Consider the following 16,579-nt stretch of genomic DNA (forward strand, 5'->3'; position numbering starts at 1 on the left):
CAGGCACAACCACTCAGGAGACACCCTGTGCTGGGCTGAGTGGTCAGGGGGCAGGTGCCGTGGGACCCTGGGGCATGGAGCCCGGGAGGAAGGGCCTCTCGGGAGTGGTGCTGTACGGCCCCAGAAGTCAGAGGGATCTAGCGCCCCCGAGGCTGTGGGTGTGAGCGTGGGGGGCAGAGAGTTGAAGGACTTGGGGCCTGTGTGTTTCTGGGACAGTGAGGGGAGGGCCAGGCCTGCTGAGGACCAGGCTGGCTGCCTCCTCCATCTTCAGCCCAGCGCCCGCAGCCCTGGCCAGCAGAGACTGGTGCTCCCTCCCGTCTCCCCCCACAACTGTGAGCAGGAGAGAACTCAGGCCTTTCTGGGAGCTTTGTCATTATTTAATTATAATAAAATAGAACCAAGTCCCCTCAGCTCAGGGGCTCTGAAGTGTGTGTGGAACCCGAGGGAGCATGTGCCCCTGAGTCCCCGACGCCCGTGCCCACAGGCCGCCCTGCCCTGGACGGCCGATGTGCAGTGTGCGGGCTGGGCGAGGAGCGGTGGGTCTGGCCGGAGGCGTCTGGCTGAGGAGACACCTACCCCCCCACACCCCGGGCGAGAGCCCAGCAAGGCTTCTTTAAATAGCACCGTGAATGGGCACCAAGAAGAAGGGGAATCCCCGAGGAGGATAAATAGGGCGACTCCTGGGGCCCCCCAGGATGGCCTCAGCTGGGAGGACTGCAGCTCGGCCTGCGCCCTTCATTGCCCCATTTCCCGGGAACGTGTGAGGGTGGACGGGGTGCGTGCAGAGGTTGGCCCTCGGGCAGCCTGCCTCTGCCCCGCCCACCACTGCCAGGAGCTCTTGTCCAGGCCTGGGGGAACGTGAGGGCCCCTGGAGGAGCGCCAGCCCCTTGCGTGTCTGCGAGCCCCTCCAGGTGTGTGCTGGGTCTCTTCGCTACGGCCTTGCCTCACGGGCCGCCCCAAGGCACAGTCTCCAGCCAGGAGCCCGGCGCCCCCGTGTCCAGGCACCAGCCTCCCCCAGGAGTCAGCGGGGGCCATGGAGACCCCCATCCTGGCCACAGCACCGGCCCCCATGCTCCCCGAGGAAGGATGTGTGCAGGGGGCACAGAGCTCTGGCCAGCGCAGTCCAGGACAGGGCCTGGGGTCCTGGGAGGGTCTCCTTCCATTGCCCACATGGGACCGTGGAACCCCCTGCCAGGTCATCACGAGCACTGAAGTGAGAGCCAGCCGCAGGGAGTGGTCCCCAGACAGGGCTCGGCACCGGGCAGCCCCTCTCCCCTGCATCTCCTCCAGGGAGGGCGCCACCCTGGGCTCTTGGCGCAGGGTCTGAAGGACTCCGGCCGGCAGAGGACGCCTGTCAGAGGGGCCAAGAGCAGTGTCCGTCCTCAGGCCTCAGAGGCCGGGGCCCCTGGGGGTCATCGGCGGAAGCCCTGCGGCCCTGTGAACCCGGCCTGCCCGGGAAGACAATGGTGGCGTACTCAGTCTGTTCCGGGACGCAGGGGGCGGGGGGCTCCGGGGTCTTCTCTCGCCACTGGAAGTCCAGCTCGCCGTAGTCCACGGAGAACGCGGGTGGGGCAGAGGGGCCCTCCTTCTTAGGGAGAGAGGGAGGGGAGTCAGCAGCCTCCGAGTGGCTGATGCTCGGGCGCGCACACACACGCGTGCACACACAGAGCAGGGGCAGGGCCCACACCACCCTTCTTGGGGCCCGTGTCCCCAAGTTCAAACACGGTGACACGGCTGGGGTCGTGTGCGGCTGCTCCCCCTGGGGCAGAGTGGACCCCGCCCGCCCCCAGCGCTCTCTGTGTTTCCTCGCGGTCGCAGCAAAGGGAATCAAACTCACCAGGGGCTCGTCCCCGCTCCTGCCACAGGCCCCTGCGGAGAAGCGCGCTTGGAGTCAGGGACCCCGGGGTGGGGGGAAAGAGGGGCTCAGTGGGGGTCCCTGTCCCCAGGGGCTTGGGGGGGCCAGCCAGCCCTGGGAAGGGCACCATGCCATCTGTCCTGGGTGGCTGAGCATCCTCCTTGTCCACCCTGACGGTCCGGCCAACCCCACTTCCCGTGCAACAACCCAGGCCCCCACCCTTCTCCCAAAGGTCCCGTCTGGATGGTGAGCTGTCCGGGCGCATGGCCATGGAGGACCGCTGGCTTCCAGTCTGAGTGCTCCTGCCACAGGCTCCTGATATCTCTGGTTGCAACCTTGGGCCCAGTCTAGCGCTCCATGCAGGGTGCCAGCCCCCCACCCCCCCAACTGCCGGCTGGCGCAGCGAGGCACACAGAACCATAATCAATGATGTTACGGCCCGTGTTTCTCCAACTGATGCTGCACAGAAATGCCATGTGTGTCTCCACCAGGGGCCAGCACATGGGACACACAGCACGTTCTCAAAAATGTGTCAAGGAGGGAAACGTGAAGCCCTTGAGACATGGACTCCCAAAGGAGCCTGGCTGCAGCAGGTCAGGAATGGCCCACCGCTCAGTGCTGCTTTCCCCGACCTGCCCAGGGGGAGATGCTGGAGGCCGGCAGCTGCCCAAGGTCGATTTCAGGTCCCTGTGGAGCCTCCTGTTCTCTGGCCCCCTCCCCCCACCAACAGGGGCCTGTCCTGGGAGAGCATGACCTGGAGCCGCTGGTGCGCAGGGCCTGGGAGGGGGCTGAGCCCTGGGCTGGGTCCTGTTGGGGCAGTGGCTCCAAGAGAATCAACTCTGTCCTCTCCTTCCAGCCCCAGAGACATCCCTCCATTGTTAGAGAGATTGAGTGAGACCCGCTGCCTGGGACCACATTCGGTCAAGGTGTGTGTGTGTGTGGGCTTGGGACGTCCACAGCATCCCCCTAGGTGGTCAGGATGTGTGTGTGTGGGGTCGGACATCCACAGCGTGCCCCAAAGTGGTCAGGATGTATGTGTGGGGAGTGGGGCACCCACAGCATTCCCCCAGGTGGTCAGGATGTGTGTGTAGGCAGTGGGGTGTTCACAGCATCCCCCCGGCGGTTAGAGTGGGACGTCACACATTGCCCTGGTGGCTGTGACTGTGACCACAGGCGGCCGGCTGTCTCTTTCAGCATCCTGCAGCCTGAGGTTTGGGGTGGCCTCAGCGCAGCCAGAACAGGTTGCTCAGCCTATGGGGGGCTGTTCCTTTCTGTGCCACCTAGAGAACTGACTTCCACACTTGCACCTCCCCTCAGACCCCTCCTGAGAGCAGGCTCCGGGGAGGGGACACGGCCACGGTCTCTGAGGGGACCCCGGACCCTGGGAGGCCCAGTCCAGCCCCTCCCTGGGGAGGCCTCCCTGGGGAGGGCAGGGGGGTCAGACCGGGGATGGTGGCGGGGGCGTTACCTCGAGCGGCCCTGGGGAAGGTGGTGGTCAGGACACAGGCCAGCAGCAGCACCAGCAGAACGCCGACCAGGAGGCTCGTGATGCCCACGACCAGGCCCTGTAACTGGCCTGCGGGACTGGGCGGGGGGCTGGGGTGCTCTGTGGGCGGCTCTGGGATTCTCTCTGGAGGGGCCCAAGGACAGAGACTCAGGGACAGGACTCCTCGGGGACAGGGACCCAGAGCCCTGCCCTGCCCTCTCCACGTCCCGAGGGGCCTCACACCTAGATCTGTGGGCACCCGTCTCACCCAGGCCTGCGCCTCGGTAGCGCATCGGGGCACAGGTGCCCCCGAGAGGCGCCCCCACTGCCCCTCCCTCAGGACACATGGGCCTGGGGGTGCCTCTAGTCACAGAGGTCCCAGCCATCGGTCCCTGTGTCCCGGGGGTGGGACAGAGCCATGGGGTGGAGCCTGGCAAGTCCCTGCCCACTGCACCCTGAGGCCGAGGCTGTTCCGGCTGGCCGCCCCTGCCCGCGGGTCACCTGTCACCGTGAGCTCTGCACGAGGGCTCTCGTTGATCTGCGTCTTGGGGGGCAGGGAGATGGCCCCGCAGAGGTAGATGCCACTGTCATTGCGCCGGGCAGCGAGGACGCTCATGTGGAAGTCTCGCCCGTTGGGCAGGCGTGTGACCCGGAAGCGCCCGCTCCGGCCGGGCTGGCTGCTATCCTCGGGGAAGGCGGCCAGCTTGTCCGTCTGGTTGCTGGGGCTCATGCGGTACCAGTTGAGCACGAAGTGCTCGGACGTGTTGGAGAAGCTGCAGGTGAAGGTGGCATTCGCTCCCTCGGGCACCATGAGCCGGGCCGGGGAGAAGGTGAGGGGCCTCCAGGGCCTGTCCGGGGAGTCTAAGAGGTGGACAGAGAACCAGCGGCCAGTGAGGAAGGGGCGTGGGGACATCCCACCCAGACCCTCCCTTCCCACTTTCCCACATCCTGGTAGGAAGGTTCTGGAAGGCCCAGCCCACACTGGAACCCCTCTGCAGCACCTCTGCCATGGAGCCTCACAGCTTCTCCTTGCATGCCCCCAGGGATGGAGTGCTCACCTGTCACCAGGTGACTCCCTGGTGGGACTTTGTCCTTTGACTGTACTGAGACCTGAGGCCTGGGGTGCATTCCGGCTGGGACCCCTGGGCCCCGTTTCTCCCCGAGAGGTGGTTGTAGGGGCCTCCTCTCCCTCCCTCGGTGACTCCAGGTTGCCTGTCTTGCAGCCCTATCCCCCACGTTCTGCTATCCTTGAACCCTGATCCCTCAGGGGGCCTGCCTGGTCCTGTCTGCCCTGCTTGGGTGGAAGGGGAGGGTAAATGGGGCGCTGGGCTGGACGAGTAGGGCGCTTCCCAGGAGAGCCCAGCCCCTTGCAGGTTCAGGGTCCAGGCTTTGCCCCCATCTCAGAACAAGTTCAGGGTTGGGACCTGGGTCCCAGCCCACAAGGACCCCCAAGTGGGTGCCGCTACCCTGGGCAGTGTGGGGGCCTCCATGTCTTCTGCCAAGACTCTGGGGACTGGAGCTCAGAGGCAAGCTGGGCCATCGCCTCTGGTCTGCACAGAAGGCAAGGCCCCGATGATGCCGGGCTCTGAGCGCCAGGGCCCTGTTGGGGGTACGCCCCACAATGTTACAGAGGCCTGCGGCACTTCCCACCAAGGGCCTGCCTCTCACATCAACACTCACACCCGTGCACACACGCACACCTAGAAACACAGGAACACATTCACACTCACGTTCACACACGCATGAATGAGCATGCCCTCGCACGCTCATACTTGACTTGCTGGCACTCAGGGGAAGGAATGCCTCCTGTGGAGGCCCCGGCGACATGCCTGCAGCACCCCACGTCAAGTCGAGGTGGACTCTGACGGTGACGCAGGGGTCCCGGGGTGGGAGCCACGGCCAGACCCACACGAGCTGGACCTTCCCCTCCTGCGGCGGCTCCCACGGAAGGCTGTGCCATGATCCCTCATTTAGACATGGGGAAACTGAGGCTCGGAGGGAGCAAGCAGCTCTGTCCAGACCAAACCCCAAGCCTGCAGCCAGCTCCCCTCGGCCCTCTGCCGTGTGACCGGCCCGGGACTCAGGGGCCTCTCTGCCCAGCTCTCTGCCTCGCTCCTCGGGCCTCAGCTGCAGCCTCCTTGCCAGGGAAGGGCCCACCAGACCCGAGATACTGCCCAATGCAGTCGTTCCCCCCGCCCACCCAACACGTCTCACACCACAGGATTCCCAAATCCTGCTCCTAACCCTGGGACGTCGGTCCTGGGAGGAGCCTGTGGGGCTGGTACCCTCACGTCATTCATGTCTGTTCTTCACTTCTGTTCTCATTTCTGATCTCATGTCTGTTCTTCCCGGCTTCACACTCATTGTTTTACTCAGCTCCATCCCGAGCGATGGTATTTGCTGGGGGTGGTCCCTCACACACGAGCTACGAGCTGCGAGCTACGGGACAGACCCGAGGCTGTGGTCCCTGGCTACAGTCCCTCTGCTTCGCAGACAGACCGGCCTGAGGCTGTTGCAATGACCTGCTCACTGAGCGCTCGCGGCTCCCAGGAGGAAGAGGACGGTGCAGGCCCCAGTGCCCCTGCAGCCCAGAGGGCACAGGGACCCCCCGAGTGGGCCCCATCAGGGCACGTGTGACCAGGAGGACTCCTTCTGCCCATTCCTGTGGGGCGCCTTGCACGGGGAGAAATCAGATATTTAGAAAGGGCAGGTAGGCCTTGAGGGGGTGAGATGGGGGTGTGTCCTGAGGTGTCCCAGCATCCTTATGTTTCCACGGCCAGCTCAGGGACATGCGGGGCCGTCTGCCCTACCTGAGCCCATTTACACCTAGGACGCTGAGGCTTGGAGAGGCCGGACCCAGCCAGCCTGGACCTCCGGCCATTTCTGCTGCTCTGCCACCTCCCCTGGCCATCGACCAGTGATCAGGCCTGGCCCATGGCCAGTACTGCGGCTGTTGGCACTGCGGACCTGCCGGGTGCCAGCTGGACGTGAGGGTGGTGCCTCACGTGAGCCGCGGCCAGGAGGACCCCCCCATGCTGGGGGTCCCTGGGCCCTTGTAGGTGGGGTCTCTGCAGGGTGGGTGGCAGCCCACGTGTCTCTGTGGCTCTTCAGAGGGTCTGTCCCACTGGCCAGGAGGGCAGGAGCTGTCAGGGAGGCCAAGGAGCCCAGAAGGGGCCCAGCTTGGACTGGGGGGGGTGGCCGGTACAGGTGGGGTCCTCCCCTCTCAGCCAGGCCCGCTGCCCTGTGGGGCCCGGGCGTCCACACACTTCTGCTCCCCCAGGGTGAGACAAACACCACGGGGCCCCTGGGAAGCCCTTTTCGCTCTTGGCAATTGTGTGTTCTCACCCCACACCCCAAGCCTGCCGCATGGGAACTTCCCTTGGCAGCACCGACGTGCATCTCTTTATCTTTATTCACGAAGCTCATAGTCGACTTAAAGAAAGCATCCTGTCCGTGACGGACTGCCCGCACTTGAGTATGGCCAAGTCGTGCTGTGGCCTCGGAGCGCCAGACCCGAAGTGCTGGTTCCGTCGGCCCACCCTGCTCTGTGAATCGCCCGCCCGGTGCCTCCCAGTCTCCCACTGCGTCGGGACCAGAAACCCAGGTGCCCCTCACCAATACCCCCAGGACTTCCCAGTCTGGGTGGCGCCGCCCCCAGGTCGCTCTCCCACCCCCTCTGGGAATCCATGCCGCCGCCTGGTGGACCGCCAAGGCCTCCAAACAGAAGCCCCTCTTACCGCCAGGGCCACCGGGAAGCTCGGGGTGGGGGGAGCCCACACGGGGCACAGAACAGGAGCCAGGAGCACCGTGGGGACGCCGACCAGAGGACAAGGCCAGACCTCACTGGGGCACACGGCTCTCTGCTTTCTGGGAGCAAGCGGGACAGGCAGAGGGGTGCTGTGACGGCGGTTCAGGGTGGCGCTGACCTTTGAGTCAACCAGAGCCTTCCTGGCACGGCGCCGATAGCAGAGCTCCTTTGAGTACACTGGCCTGGGGTCCTGCTGTACCCGTACAGAATGAATATCTGTGAATCTTTTCTTACATTGTTTGTGTAATAATTTAATTGCTGGCTTTTTACTTTGTACTTGATAATGGGGTGTCAGGCCCTCTTTTCTGTTTGGAGAGAGGGCTGAGGAGAGAGCTCTGGGCCCTGCAAGGTCAGGAGGCAGACTCCCTCAGGGCAGAGCCCGGGGCCTGGGACGGGCTGTGAGCATCGAGGGGGCACCAGCCTGGCTTTCATGGAGACCCGGCCTGGCTCAGAGGCGGCCTTGTAGACAACACGTTTCACAACCACCACCCAACACCCGATTTGGGCAAGGCCCACCTGTGGGTGCTGAGAATATCGCCTGGTGGACTATGGGTCCCCAGTGACTTCACCTCCTTGTCTGTGGGCCCAGAGGGAACATCCCTGTCATGACACCCCCAAAGGTACCCCAAGAAGACCAACACATCCGTGATCTTCCACGAGCAAACGTCAGACACACCCGGGTGGTGAGTGCCTGTACCCCTAGCCTGGACCCTTCCAGAACGCCAGGGCCAGCAACAAAGCAAAAATCAGCACGTGGGACAACATCAACCGAAAAAGCCTCCACACAGCAAAGGAAACCATCAACAAAATGAAAAGGCAACCTATGGAATGGGAGAAGATCTTTGCAAACCACATATCAGATAAGGGGTTAACATCCAAACTATATAAAGAGCTCACATGACTTAAAAGTAAAAAAACCAAACAACCTGATTAAACAAATGGGCAGATGATCTGAATAGGCATTTTTCTAAAGAAGACACATGGACGGCCAACAAGTGTGTGAAAAGATGCTCAACATCGCTAATCATCAGGAAAACGTAAATCAAAACCAGAGTGAGGTCTCCCCACACACTCTTAGAACGGCTATTATCGAAAAGACAAGAGCTGCAAGTGTTGGCGAGGATGTGGAGAAAAGGGAACCCTTGCGCACTGTTGGCAGGAATGGAAATTGGTGCCGCCACTACAGGAAACAGCATGCAGGTTCCTCAGATAATTAAAACTAGCGCGACCAGGTGATCCAGCTATTCCACTTCTGGGTGTCTGAAGAAAATGAAAGCACTAATTCAAAAAGATATCTGCACTCCCGTGTTCACTGCAGCATTATTCACAATAGCCAAGATACAGAAACAGTCTAAGTGCCCATCCATGGGTGAATGGATAAAGAAATTGTAGTATATATATATATACACACACACACACAATGGGATACTATTCAGCCATAAAAAAGAAGGAAATCCTGCCATTTGTGACAATGTGCATGGACCTTGAGGCCATTTTGCTAAATGAAATAAGCCAGACAGAGAAAGACAAGTACCGTATGATCTCACTTACATGTAGAATCCTAAAGAAACCCCCAAACCCAAAACCTAAACCAAAATAAAAACCGACCTCACGGGTATAGAGAACAGATAAGCGGTTGCCAGAGGGCGGGGGGTGGGTGGGTGAACTGGGTGAAGGGGGTCGAAAGGTACAGACGTCCAGTTACACCATGAATAAGTCGTGTGAGTAAGTGGGGATGTCGTGTCCCGCATGGCGACTACAGTCAGTAACACTGCACTGCGTATTTGAAAGTAGCTGGGAGACTGCATCTTGAAGTTCTCACTGTATGGAAAAAACCTTTGTGGCTGTGTATGGTGATGGCTGCTAACCGGACTCGTGGTGACCATTTTGCACTGTATACAAATACGGAATCATGTTGTACACCTGAAACTAACATAATATGTCAATTACATCTCAATAAAAAATATTCCTAATTCTAAGGCTTTCCATATCTAGAATAAAATTGAGATTTGATTAAAAACAAAGAGCGGGGCTGGCTCCGTGGCTGAGTGGTTAAGTTCTCACGCTCCACTGCGGCGGCCCAGGGTTCAGATCCTGGACGTGGACATGGCACCGCTCGTCAGGCCACGTTGAGGCAGCGTCCCACATCCCACAACTAGAGGGACGTGCAACTAAGATAGACAACTATGTACGGGGGGAGTTTGGGGAGATAAAGCAGGAAAAAAAAAAAAAAAAGATTGGCAACAGTTGTTAGCCCGGGTGCCAATCTTTAAGAAAAAACAAACAAACAAACAAAAAAACAAAAAGAATGCCAGGAACAGCTGAGACAGAGACAGGGCTGGCTTGCTCTAGGTCGGAGGAGGCTGAGGACAGTGACGTCCGGATAAGCCGGCTGTCCTAGACTTGGCTCCCGTCAGACACAGACACTCAGCCAGAGGGCTGGTTGCGGATGCGGGAGCATCTGGACTCCAGGCCTGCCTCGGAGCTACCATCCCGGGAGGAGGACATCTGGAGCCTTAGGAGAGATGTCTGCAACCAGCGAGCAAGTGGATCAGCTGGAATCTCATGAACTGGAGAGACGGAAAGTGCTGTGGGCCGAACCGGGCCCCCTGGTTCACATGTTGAAGTCCTAACCCCTAGAACCTCAGAACGTGACCTTCCTGTTTGTAGCAATAGGGTTGCTGTAGATGGAGTGTGTTAAGAGGGGTGCTGGAGTCGGGGTCCCCAACCCAGCAAGCCTGGTGTCCTTCTAAGGAGGGACATTTGATAGACATGCACAGTGTGTGACGATGGAGCAGAGATGGGGTGATGCGTCTACAGCCACGGATGCCAAGGATGCCGGCACATCACTAGCAGCTGGCAGAGGCCTGGAGCAGTTCTCGCTCACCGGCTCGGAGGAACCAGCCTGGCCGACAGTGCGATCTCCGCTTCCAGCCTCCAGACCGGGAGACACTAACTTTCTGTCGTGTAAGCCGCCTGGCGTGTGGTATCTGTCACAGCAGCTCCAGCAAACTAATGCAGAAGGCAAGAGTGCCAGTGGTATCCATTGGGATTCCGGTGAAGGGAGCTCACTGCTGTGTTTTGGTCACTTTTCTGTATGTTTCAAATATTTCTCAAAATTGTAAGTTAAAAAAAAATGAAACAAATCTGACTTCAAAAAAATGAGTCATGGGCTGGGCCAGACAGTTTTCGTAAATGATCTAATTCTCATGACCCCATCAGGCAGGCATTATTATCCTCAAATTGCAGAACACCATTGCTCAGAGAGGTTAGGCGACTTGCTAAAGATTGCACAGTTCGTCAACAAAGACTTCAATTTGAACTGAAAGCCGTCTCGTTTCAAAGCCTGTGTTCTTATCTACTGTCATTGCTAGGACAGGGGTCGGGGCGCTGTTGGGTTTGAGTTATCTCATAAAATGCAAGAAGAACAGGTATGTAAAGGGGGGATGATTATCCACGGGAAAGAACAAAATAATAAATACAGTGAATACTTTAGGAAGGAAAAAAGATGTGTCATGGAACAAAAGGTCCCCTGCAGCCTGGAGGGCCCAAGGCTGGGTGGAATAGCAGGAGGATGACCCTGGCAAGTGACATTGGTGAGGCAAAGCGCTCTGTGCTGAGGCACCGCTGGTGCCCCGTTACAGATGGGGAAACTGAGGTACCCTGAATTTGAAAATCTCTCTTGAGACACAAGCTAGTGCATCCAAAACTGGAGAGTCTGCTGCAGACCTTATTCTCATCTGTCCCTGGTTTGGAAGGGGCCCTGGTGGGCAGAGGGCCACCTGGGGTGAGTCACGGCCCCCTTCAAGCCTTGGTTTCTCCTCCTGGGATGACAGGCACCCCTCTACCCTGGTGTATGGGCTCCCCTGCAAGGCACCCTGCAGGGCACCTTTGCTAGCAGGCCCTTGGGCCACTGACCCCAGCCCTGTTTCCTCTCTAGGTCCCGAGAACGGCCCGTGGGGCTCCGTGAAGCAAGAGGCCATGCTGAGGAGGGATGCAGGCCCCCGGGTGTCCCCACTGTCACTGAGAAGGCCAGGAGGAGCAGAGATGTCTGAGGGACACCAGGATGGGCAGCCCCAGTGGGGTGTCAGTGTACCCCCACCTCATCTTGGTCCTTCCAGGGACCGTCACACCCCCTGCCGGGAGCCCAGTGAGGTTCAGACAGGACAGGCCCTGGGCCAGGCATGGGGGATCCACCGGCCCTGGCGTTCCCCTCTCTGTGGTGCTGGCCAGATGCAGCGGCCGAGGGTGAGGGCCACCAGCAGGAGGGGCCCCCTCCCTGACCATCAGACGCTGACCATGGGCCTGCCCAATGGACGGCCCATACAGGGGGCTCGGGGCCACGGACCCCCCCCAGAGCCATGACACTGGGCCATGCCCAGCGCTCTGCAGCTTCAAATCTCATCCCGGGACCCCGGTTAGGAGCGTCCCAGACCCATGAGCGGGTGAGGGGCAGACAGTCTTTCCTGGAACGGCTACACTGTGGATATAACTGGAGAACTGGCTCCAGGCGTCCAGCTTGTGACCTCTCAGAGCTGGTCAGCCCGTGTGGGGCTGGTTCTGAGGGAAAACACAAGTGTGGCAGCTGGGCCGTGGTTTGGGGCTCTGGCCAGCCCAGCCGCGTCATCCCACAGAGAGAGCACTGGCTCACCTGTTCCGCGGGAGTCTGAGGAAGAGCTGGGACAGATCGGAGCACTGCTTGCTTACGACCAAGGATGGGACTCGCCAACAGGTGAGCAGTCAGGCCCCGAGAGGGCATTTCACCTATCCAAAGGCACACAGCGCCCGGGCAGGGGCAGTGCTGGGCCTCGGAGGCCTGGCCCCACCACAGCCCCCTCCACACCAGCCAGGAACTGAGGGCTGGAAGTCTTTCCCAAGCCCTGACCCCATGCCACCCGACCCTGACCCTGTGCCACCCGACCCTGACCCACATACCTAGGAGCCAAGCCGGCAGCCAGCCCAGCTGCAGCAGGACCCAGACGAACGGCCAGGGTGCCCGCAGGGTCCCCATGCCCGAGCGCCAGCCCGCTGGGCCTGCGACCTCCTCCTCCTCCTCTACTGCTCAGGCAGAGGTGACAGAGCGGAAAGGAAACTCTCCCGGGTCAAGTGGCAGGGACACGCCCCGAGCCCCCGCCCCCTCTTCCTCCTCCTCCATGTGGGCGGGGGGGGGGGGGGGGGGGGTGGAGAGAGAGGGGGAGAGAGAGGGAGATGGGAGGGAGAGAGAGAGACAGAGAGATAGGGGAGAGATAGGGGGGAGAGAAGGAGATGGGAGGGAGAGAGAGAGATGGGGAGAGGGAAGGAGATGGGGGGAAACGGGGGGAGAGATGGGTGAGAGAGAGGGAGATGGGGCAGGAGAGAGAGACACAGAGAGAGACAGAGACAGAGAGACAGAGGCAGATAGAGGAGGTGTGTGTGGGGGTCTCCATGGGGCAATTCTTGTCTCTTATTCATTGTTGGGGGATGGGAGGGCGGAGGGGTACAGGGCCCTCTCCCCCCTCCCCTCCCCCAGCCATCCTCTGCCCTCAGGAGGTGGGTCGCACTCTCTGGACTCTGGCGGAGCCAGCAAGTGCCTGGCCAGGCCTTGGCTGCCCCCCACCCTCCCTTCTGGCCACTGGGCAGTGGTTAGCACAGACTCACCCTCCCAGGGGCTCACTGCCTGGCCCCTGCCTCCTGGGCTGCAAGGCGGCCTCCCTCTGCCTGAGCCCCAGGCGCACGGGAGACCCTTCCCCTCCCCCGTGGTGGTCTTCCTTTGCCTCTTGCTGGCCTCTTGCTGAAGGATGTCAGGTGCTTCTGGGGCCAGCTTTCAGGGGGTTTCGTGCCGGGCTCGGCACGGCCGGCTTTCCAGATCTTGCCACTGTCAGCAGCCTCCTGACAGCTCCAGTGCTGGGGGCTTAACCTGTGTCCCGCCCCCAGCACACGCCCAGGATGGGGGAGGGTGGTCCTGGGGTCTCCAGGGCCCTGGCCTGGCCGCACAGCCCTGGATGTCTGTGACACGATTCTGTTATGTCATCGCATTTTGCTCTAAGCATCTTATCATAATGAATGGAAAACAGGAAAAATGAAACTGCTGATATTAGTGATGCCCCGCGTGGGGCTCATTGGCTTAAAATAACCAGACAGAAACCGCCTGGCAGCTGGCGCTGCAGCCCCGGCTCGAGACGCTCCGGCTCGGCTGAGAAGGGAACACATTAAAGAATCTGAAACGGTGGAAAAAGAGCATCAAAGCCGCGTTGGCAGGCGAGGCGCGGAGCGGAGGAAGCGCGTTTGCGAACAAAGGGCCACTCCCAGAGCCTCAGCCACTCGAGGCCGTGTGGGTGGCGGGAGCGTGGGAGGGCATCTCGCCGGCCAGGTGGGCTCTGGGGGTGCAGAGAAGGCTGGGTTTGGGGTCCGCGCCCCCTCCCTGCCCCCGGAAGCTGGCCAGCTGGCTAAGGCGGCTGGTCTGGGAGAGAGAATGTGACCAGGGCCCACCCATGTGGACGCCCCACATGGACAGGCACACCCACCCTTGTGGCCTCCCCTTGGAGGACTGGCACTCTGGAGGTGGGTGGGGGGGCTCAGCCTGGGGCTGGGGAGATGGGTCATGTTGGGTGGCGGGACGCCAGGTGTCCAGCAAGGCACAGACCCTGCCAGGAACCGGCCCCGGCGCCCAGCACTTCAGGGCGGCTCTGAACTTGAGGCTGACCCCTGTCCATTGGGCAGCAACTGGACACTCGTGGTGGGACCCTGAGGCTCTGCGCTGGGGAACAGTCTGTCCCCTGAGGACTGGGGCTGGAGGGGACCGTGGGGGCGTGTGGGGGGCTCTGGGATGGGAGAGGCGGTCAGACTCCAGGGGGTCTCCTCACTGCCCTGGCGCCCCCTGCAGCTCTGCCTGCAAGAGCTCGGACACGCATCCACAGAGGGGCCGCAGGAGACAGTCCAGGACGGGTTGTGTGCCTCCCTCCAGCTGGGTGCCCTTGTCCCTCCCTTCTCCTCCGTCCGTCTTGTCCCGCCCCCTTCACAGTCCTCCCTTCCTCCCATCCCCCTTCCAGCTCTCCCCTCCCCCCATCCCCTTCCCCATTATTCCACTGACACCTCTTGGGGCCGGAGCTGGGTGGGCGGCTGAGACTCCCAGGCTGAAAGGGGCGCTTGGGCCCTGGGGGGGTCGGGGCCTGCAGGGGAGTTACCGGTGTAGATGAGGGCGCACAGGGCTGTGGAGGCAGGGAGGAGGGACACAGGACGGGGAGCCTCACACCCCACCCTGGGGGGCAGGACCACAGGCTCAAGGGGCCAGAGCCCAGGGAGAGGTCACCACAGGAGGGGGAGCGGAGGGGTCCCCACCACACACTGTCCCCACCACACACTGTCCCCACCACACACACTGTCCCCATCACACACACTGTCCCCATCACACACACTGTCCCCACCACACACTGTCCCCACCACACACACTGTCCCCATCACACACACTGTCCCCACCACACACACTGTCCCCACCACACACACTGTCCCCACCACACACACTGTCCCCATCACACACACTGTCCCCACCACACACTGTCCCCACCACACACACTGTCCCCACCACACACACTGTCCCCACCACACACTGTCCCCACCACACACACTATCCCCACCACACACACTGTCCCCACCACACACACTGTCCCCATCACACACACTGTCCTCACCACACACTGTCCCCACCACACACACTGTCCCCACCACACACACTGTCCCCATCACACACACTGTCCCCACCACACACACTGTCCCCACCACACACTGTCCACACCACACACTGTCCCCACCACACACACTGTCCCCACCACACACACTGTCCCCACCACACACTGTCCCCACCACACACACTGTCCCCACCACACACTGTCCACACCACACACTGTCCCCACCACACACGCTGTCCCCACCACACACACTGTCCCCACACACGCTGTCCCCACCACACACACTGTCCCCACCACACACACTGTCCCCACCACACACACTGTCCCCATCACACACACTGTCCCCACCACACACTGTCCCCATCACACACACTGTCCCCACCACACACTCTGTCCCCACCACACACTGTCCCCACCACACACACTGTCCCCACCACACACACTGTCCCCATCACACACACTGTCCCCACCACACACACTGTCCCCACCACACACTGTCCACACCACACACTGTCCCCATCACACACACTGTCCCCACCACACACACTGTCCCCATCACACACTGTCCCCACCGCACACACTGTCCCCACCACACACACCGTCCCCACACACACTGTCCCCACCACACACACTGTCCTCATCACACACGCTGTCCCCATCACACACACTGTCCCCACCACACACTGGGGGGAGGGACATAGAGGGTGTCGTATCTTGTCACTGATGTGGGAGCTGTCTCTGCTGTTGTGAGAACTTCCCATGGCACCGTGCACTGTGCCCCGTTGCTCTCAGACAGCGTTCTGCTCAGCTGCCAGGGGACAGGATGCCCACGTGGCTGATGTGGGTGCGACCTGCGGGCCCTGCTCGTTAGTTACTCGTGCATGTGTGTGTGTGTGTTCAGTGCGGCCCCACTTCAGCATGGTGACGGCCCCCGTGTCCCGTGCTGGGTAATGCACGGTGCTCCGTCAGGGTGGCACGCTCTCGCTGCTCCCGTGCTCTGCTGCCTCCACGTGCACATACAGGGCGTGATCCACATGTGGCTGTGGGACGGCCTCCACGCAGCGCGACCCGTGGACACTTGTCGTGTGTGTGTCTCGGGCGGGGTCTGAGTGACGGCACGGTCTGCCTGGCTGCTGTCTGTGGGGGAGCTCAGGTTTTGGCGGGTGTGAGCGAGCTGCGGGGACACTGGCGTGCGGTGCCCGTGTGAACGGCAGCTGCGGGCCCTCCTGGCTGGGGGTTGCTGCTGTGGCATCCGTGTGTCTGTCTTGCGGTGTGCTCTTCTCTGTCTGCTAGGTCTGCCTTCCCATCTGCTTCCTGCTGGACCAACTGAAGAAAGCCCAGAAGGCAGAGGGGCCCCGAAGGTCCTCTGTGAGGCGGCCCCTGACCCTCCCTGGAGGGGGTCTGGTTCTCAGGGGCCTGGAGCAGGTCCCCATGAGCAGGTCCCCACGCGTCCTCCCAGCCTCCTGGTTTGAGAGGAGGAGCTGAGTTTCCCAGGTGCTGCCCGCCTGCCCAAAGGTGACACGCAGGGCGTGGTGGGAGGGCGGGTGCAAAGTGGGGAGGGGGGTCCCCGCGCTCCAGGCACGAGGAGGCACAGGAAGCCCAGAGATCATCCCTGAAACTGCCCCAGGAGGCCGGGAGGGGCGGTCTGACCTCTGACCCAGGGCGCTGCGGCCGGCAGGGAGGCTCCAATTCACAGCCTTTCTGAGGTTGGAACAGGAAATGGTTAATAGTGTTTGCAAATAAAAACTTTCTGTTCTACACTGTTT

General features: G+C 61.3%; 1 protein-coding gene across 3 annotated transcripts; it reads right to left on the bottom strand.

The window, feature by feature from the left end:
* Positions 1–354: 354 nt before the first annotated feature.
* Positions 355–12,236, bottom strand: PDCD1 (programmed cell death 1). 3 transcript variants are annotated; one of them, XM_023642815.2, is made up of 5 exons: positions 12,085–12,236; positions 3,843–4,202; positions 3,324–3,485; positions 1,838–1,869; positions 355–1,585 (listed from the first exon to the last, which is right to left on the bottom strand). In XM_023642815.2, the coding sequence occupies exons 1-5, from the start codon at positions 12,158–12,160 to the stop codon at positions 1,355–1,357; spliced, it is 861 nt and encodes a 286-aa protein (XP_023498583.1). In that variant the 5' UTR covers positions 12,161–12,236; the 3' UTR covers positions 355–1,354. The 3 variants fall into 3 exon arrangements, with proteins under 3 accessions (XP_023498583.1, XP_023498582.1, XP_023498581.1); XM_023642814.2 differs by having other exon boundaries at positions 355–1,588; XM_023642813.2 differs by having other exon boundaries at positions 355–1,869.
* Positions 12,237–16,579: the final 4,343 nt, after the last annotated feature.

This window comes from Equus caballus, chromosome 6 (genome assembly GCF_041296265.1).
Source record: "Equus caballus isolate H_3958 breed thoroughbred chromosome 6, TB-T2T, whole genome shotgun sequence".
In the NCBI taxonomy this organism is placed as follows: Eukaryota; Metazoa; Chordata; class Mammalia; order Perissodactyla; family Equidae; genus Equus; species Equus caballus.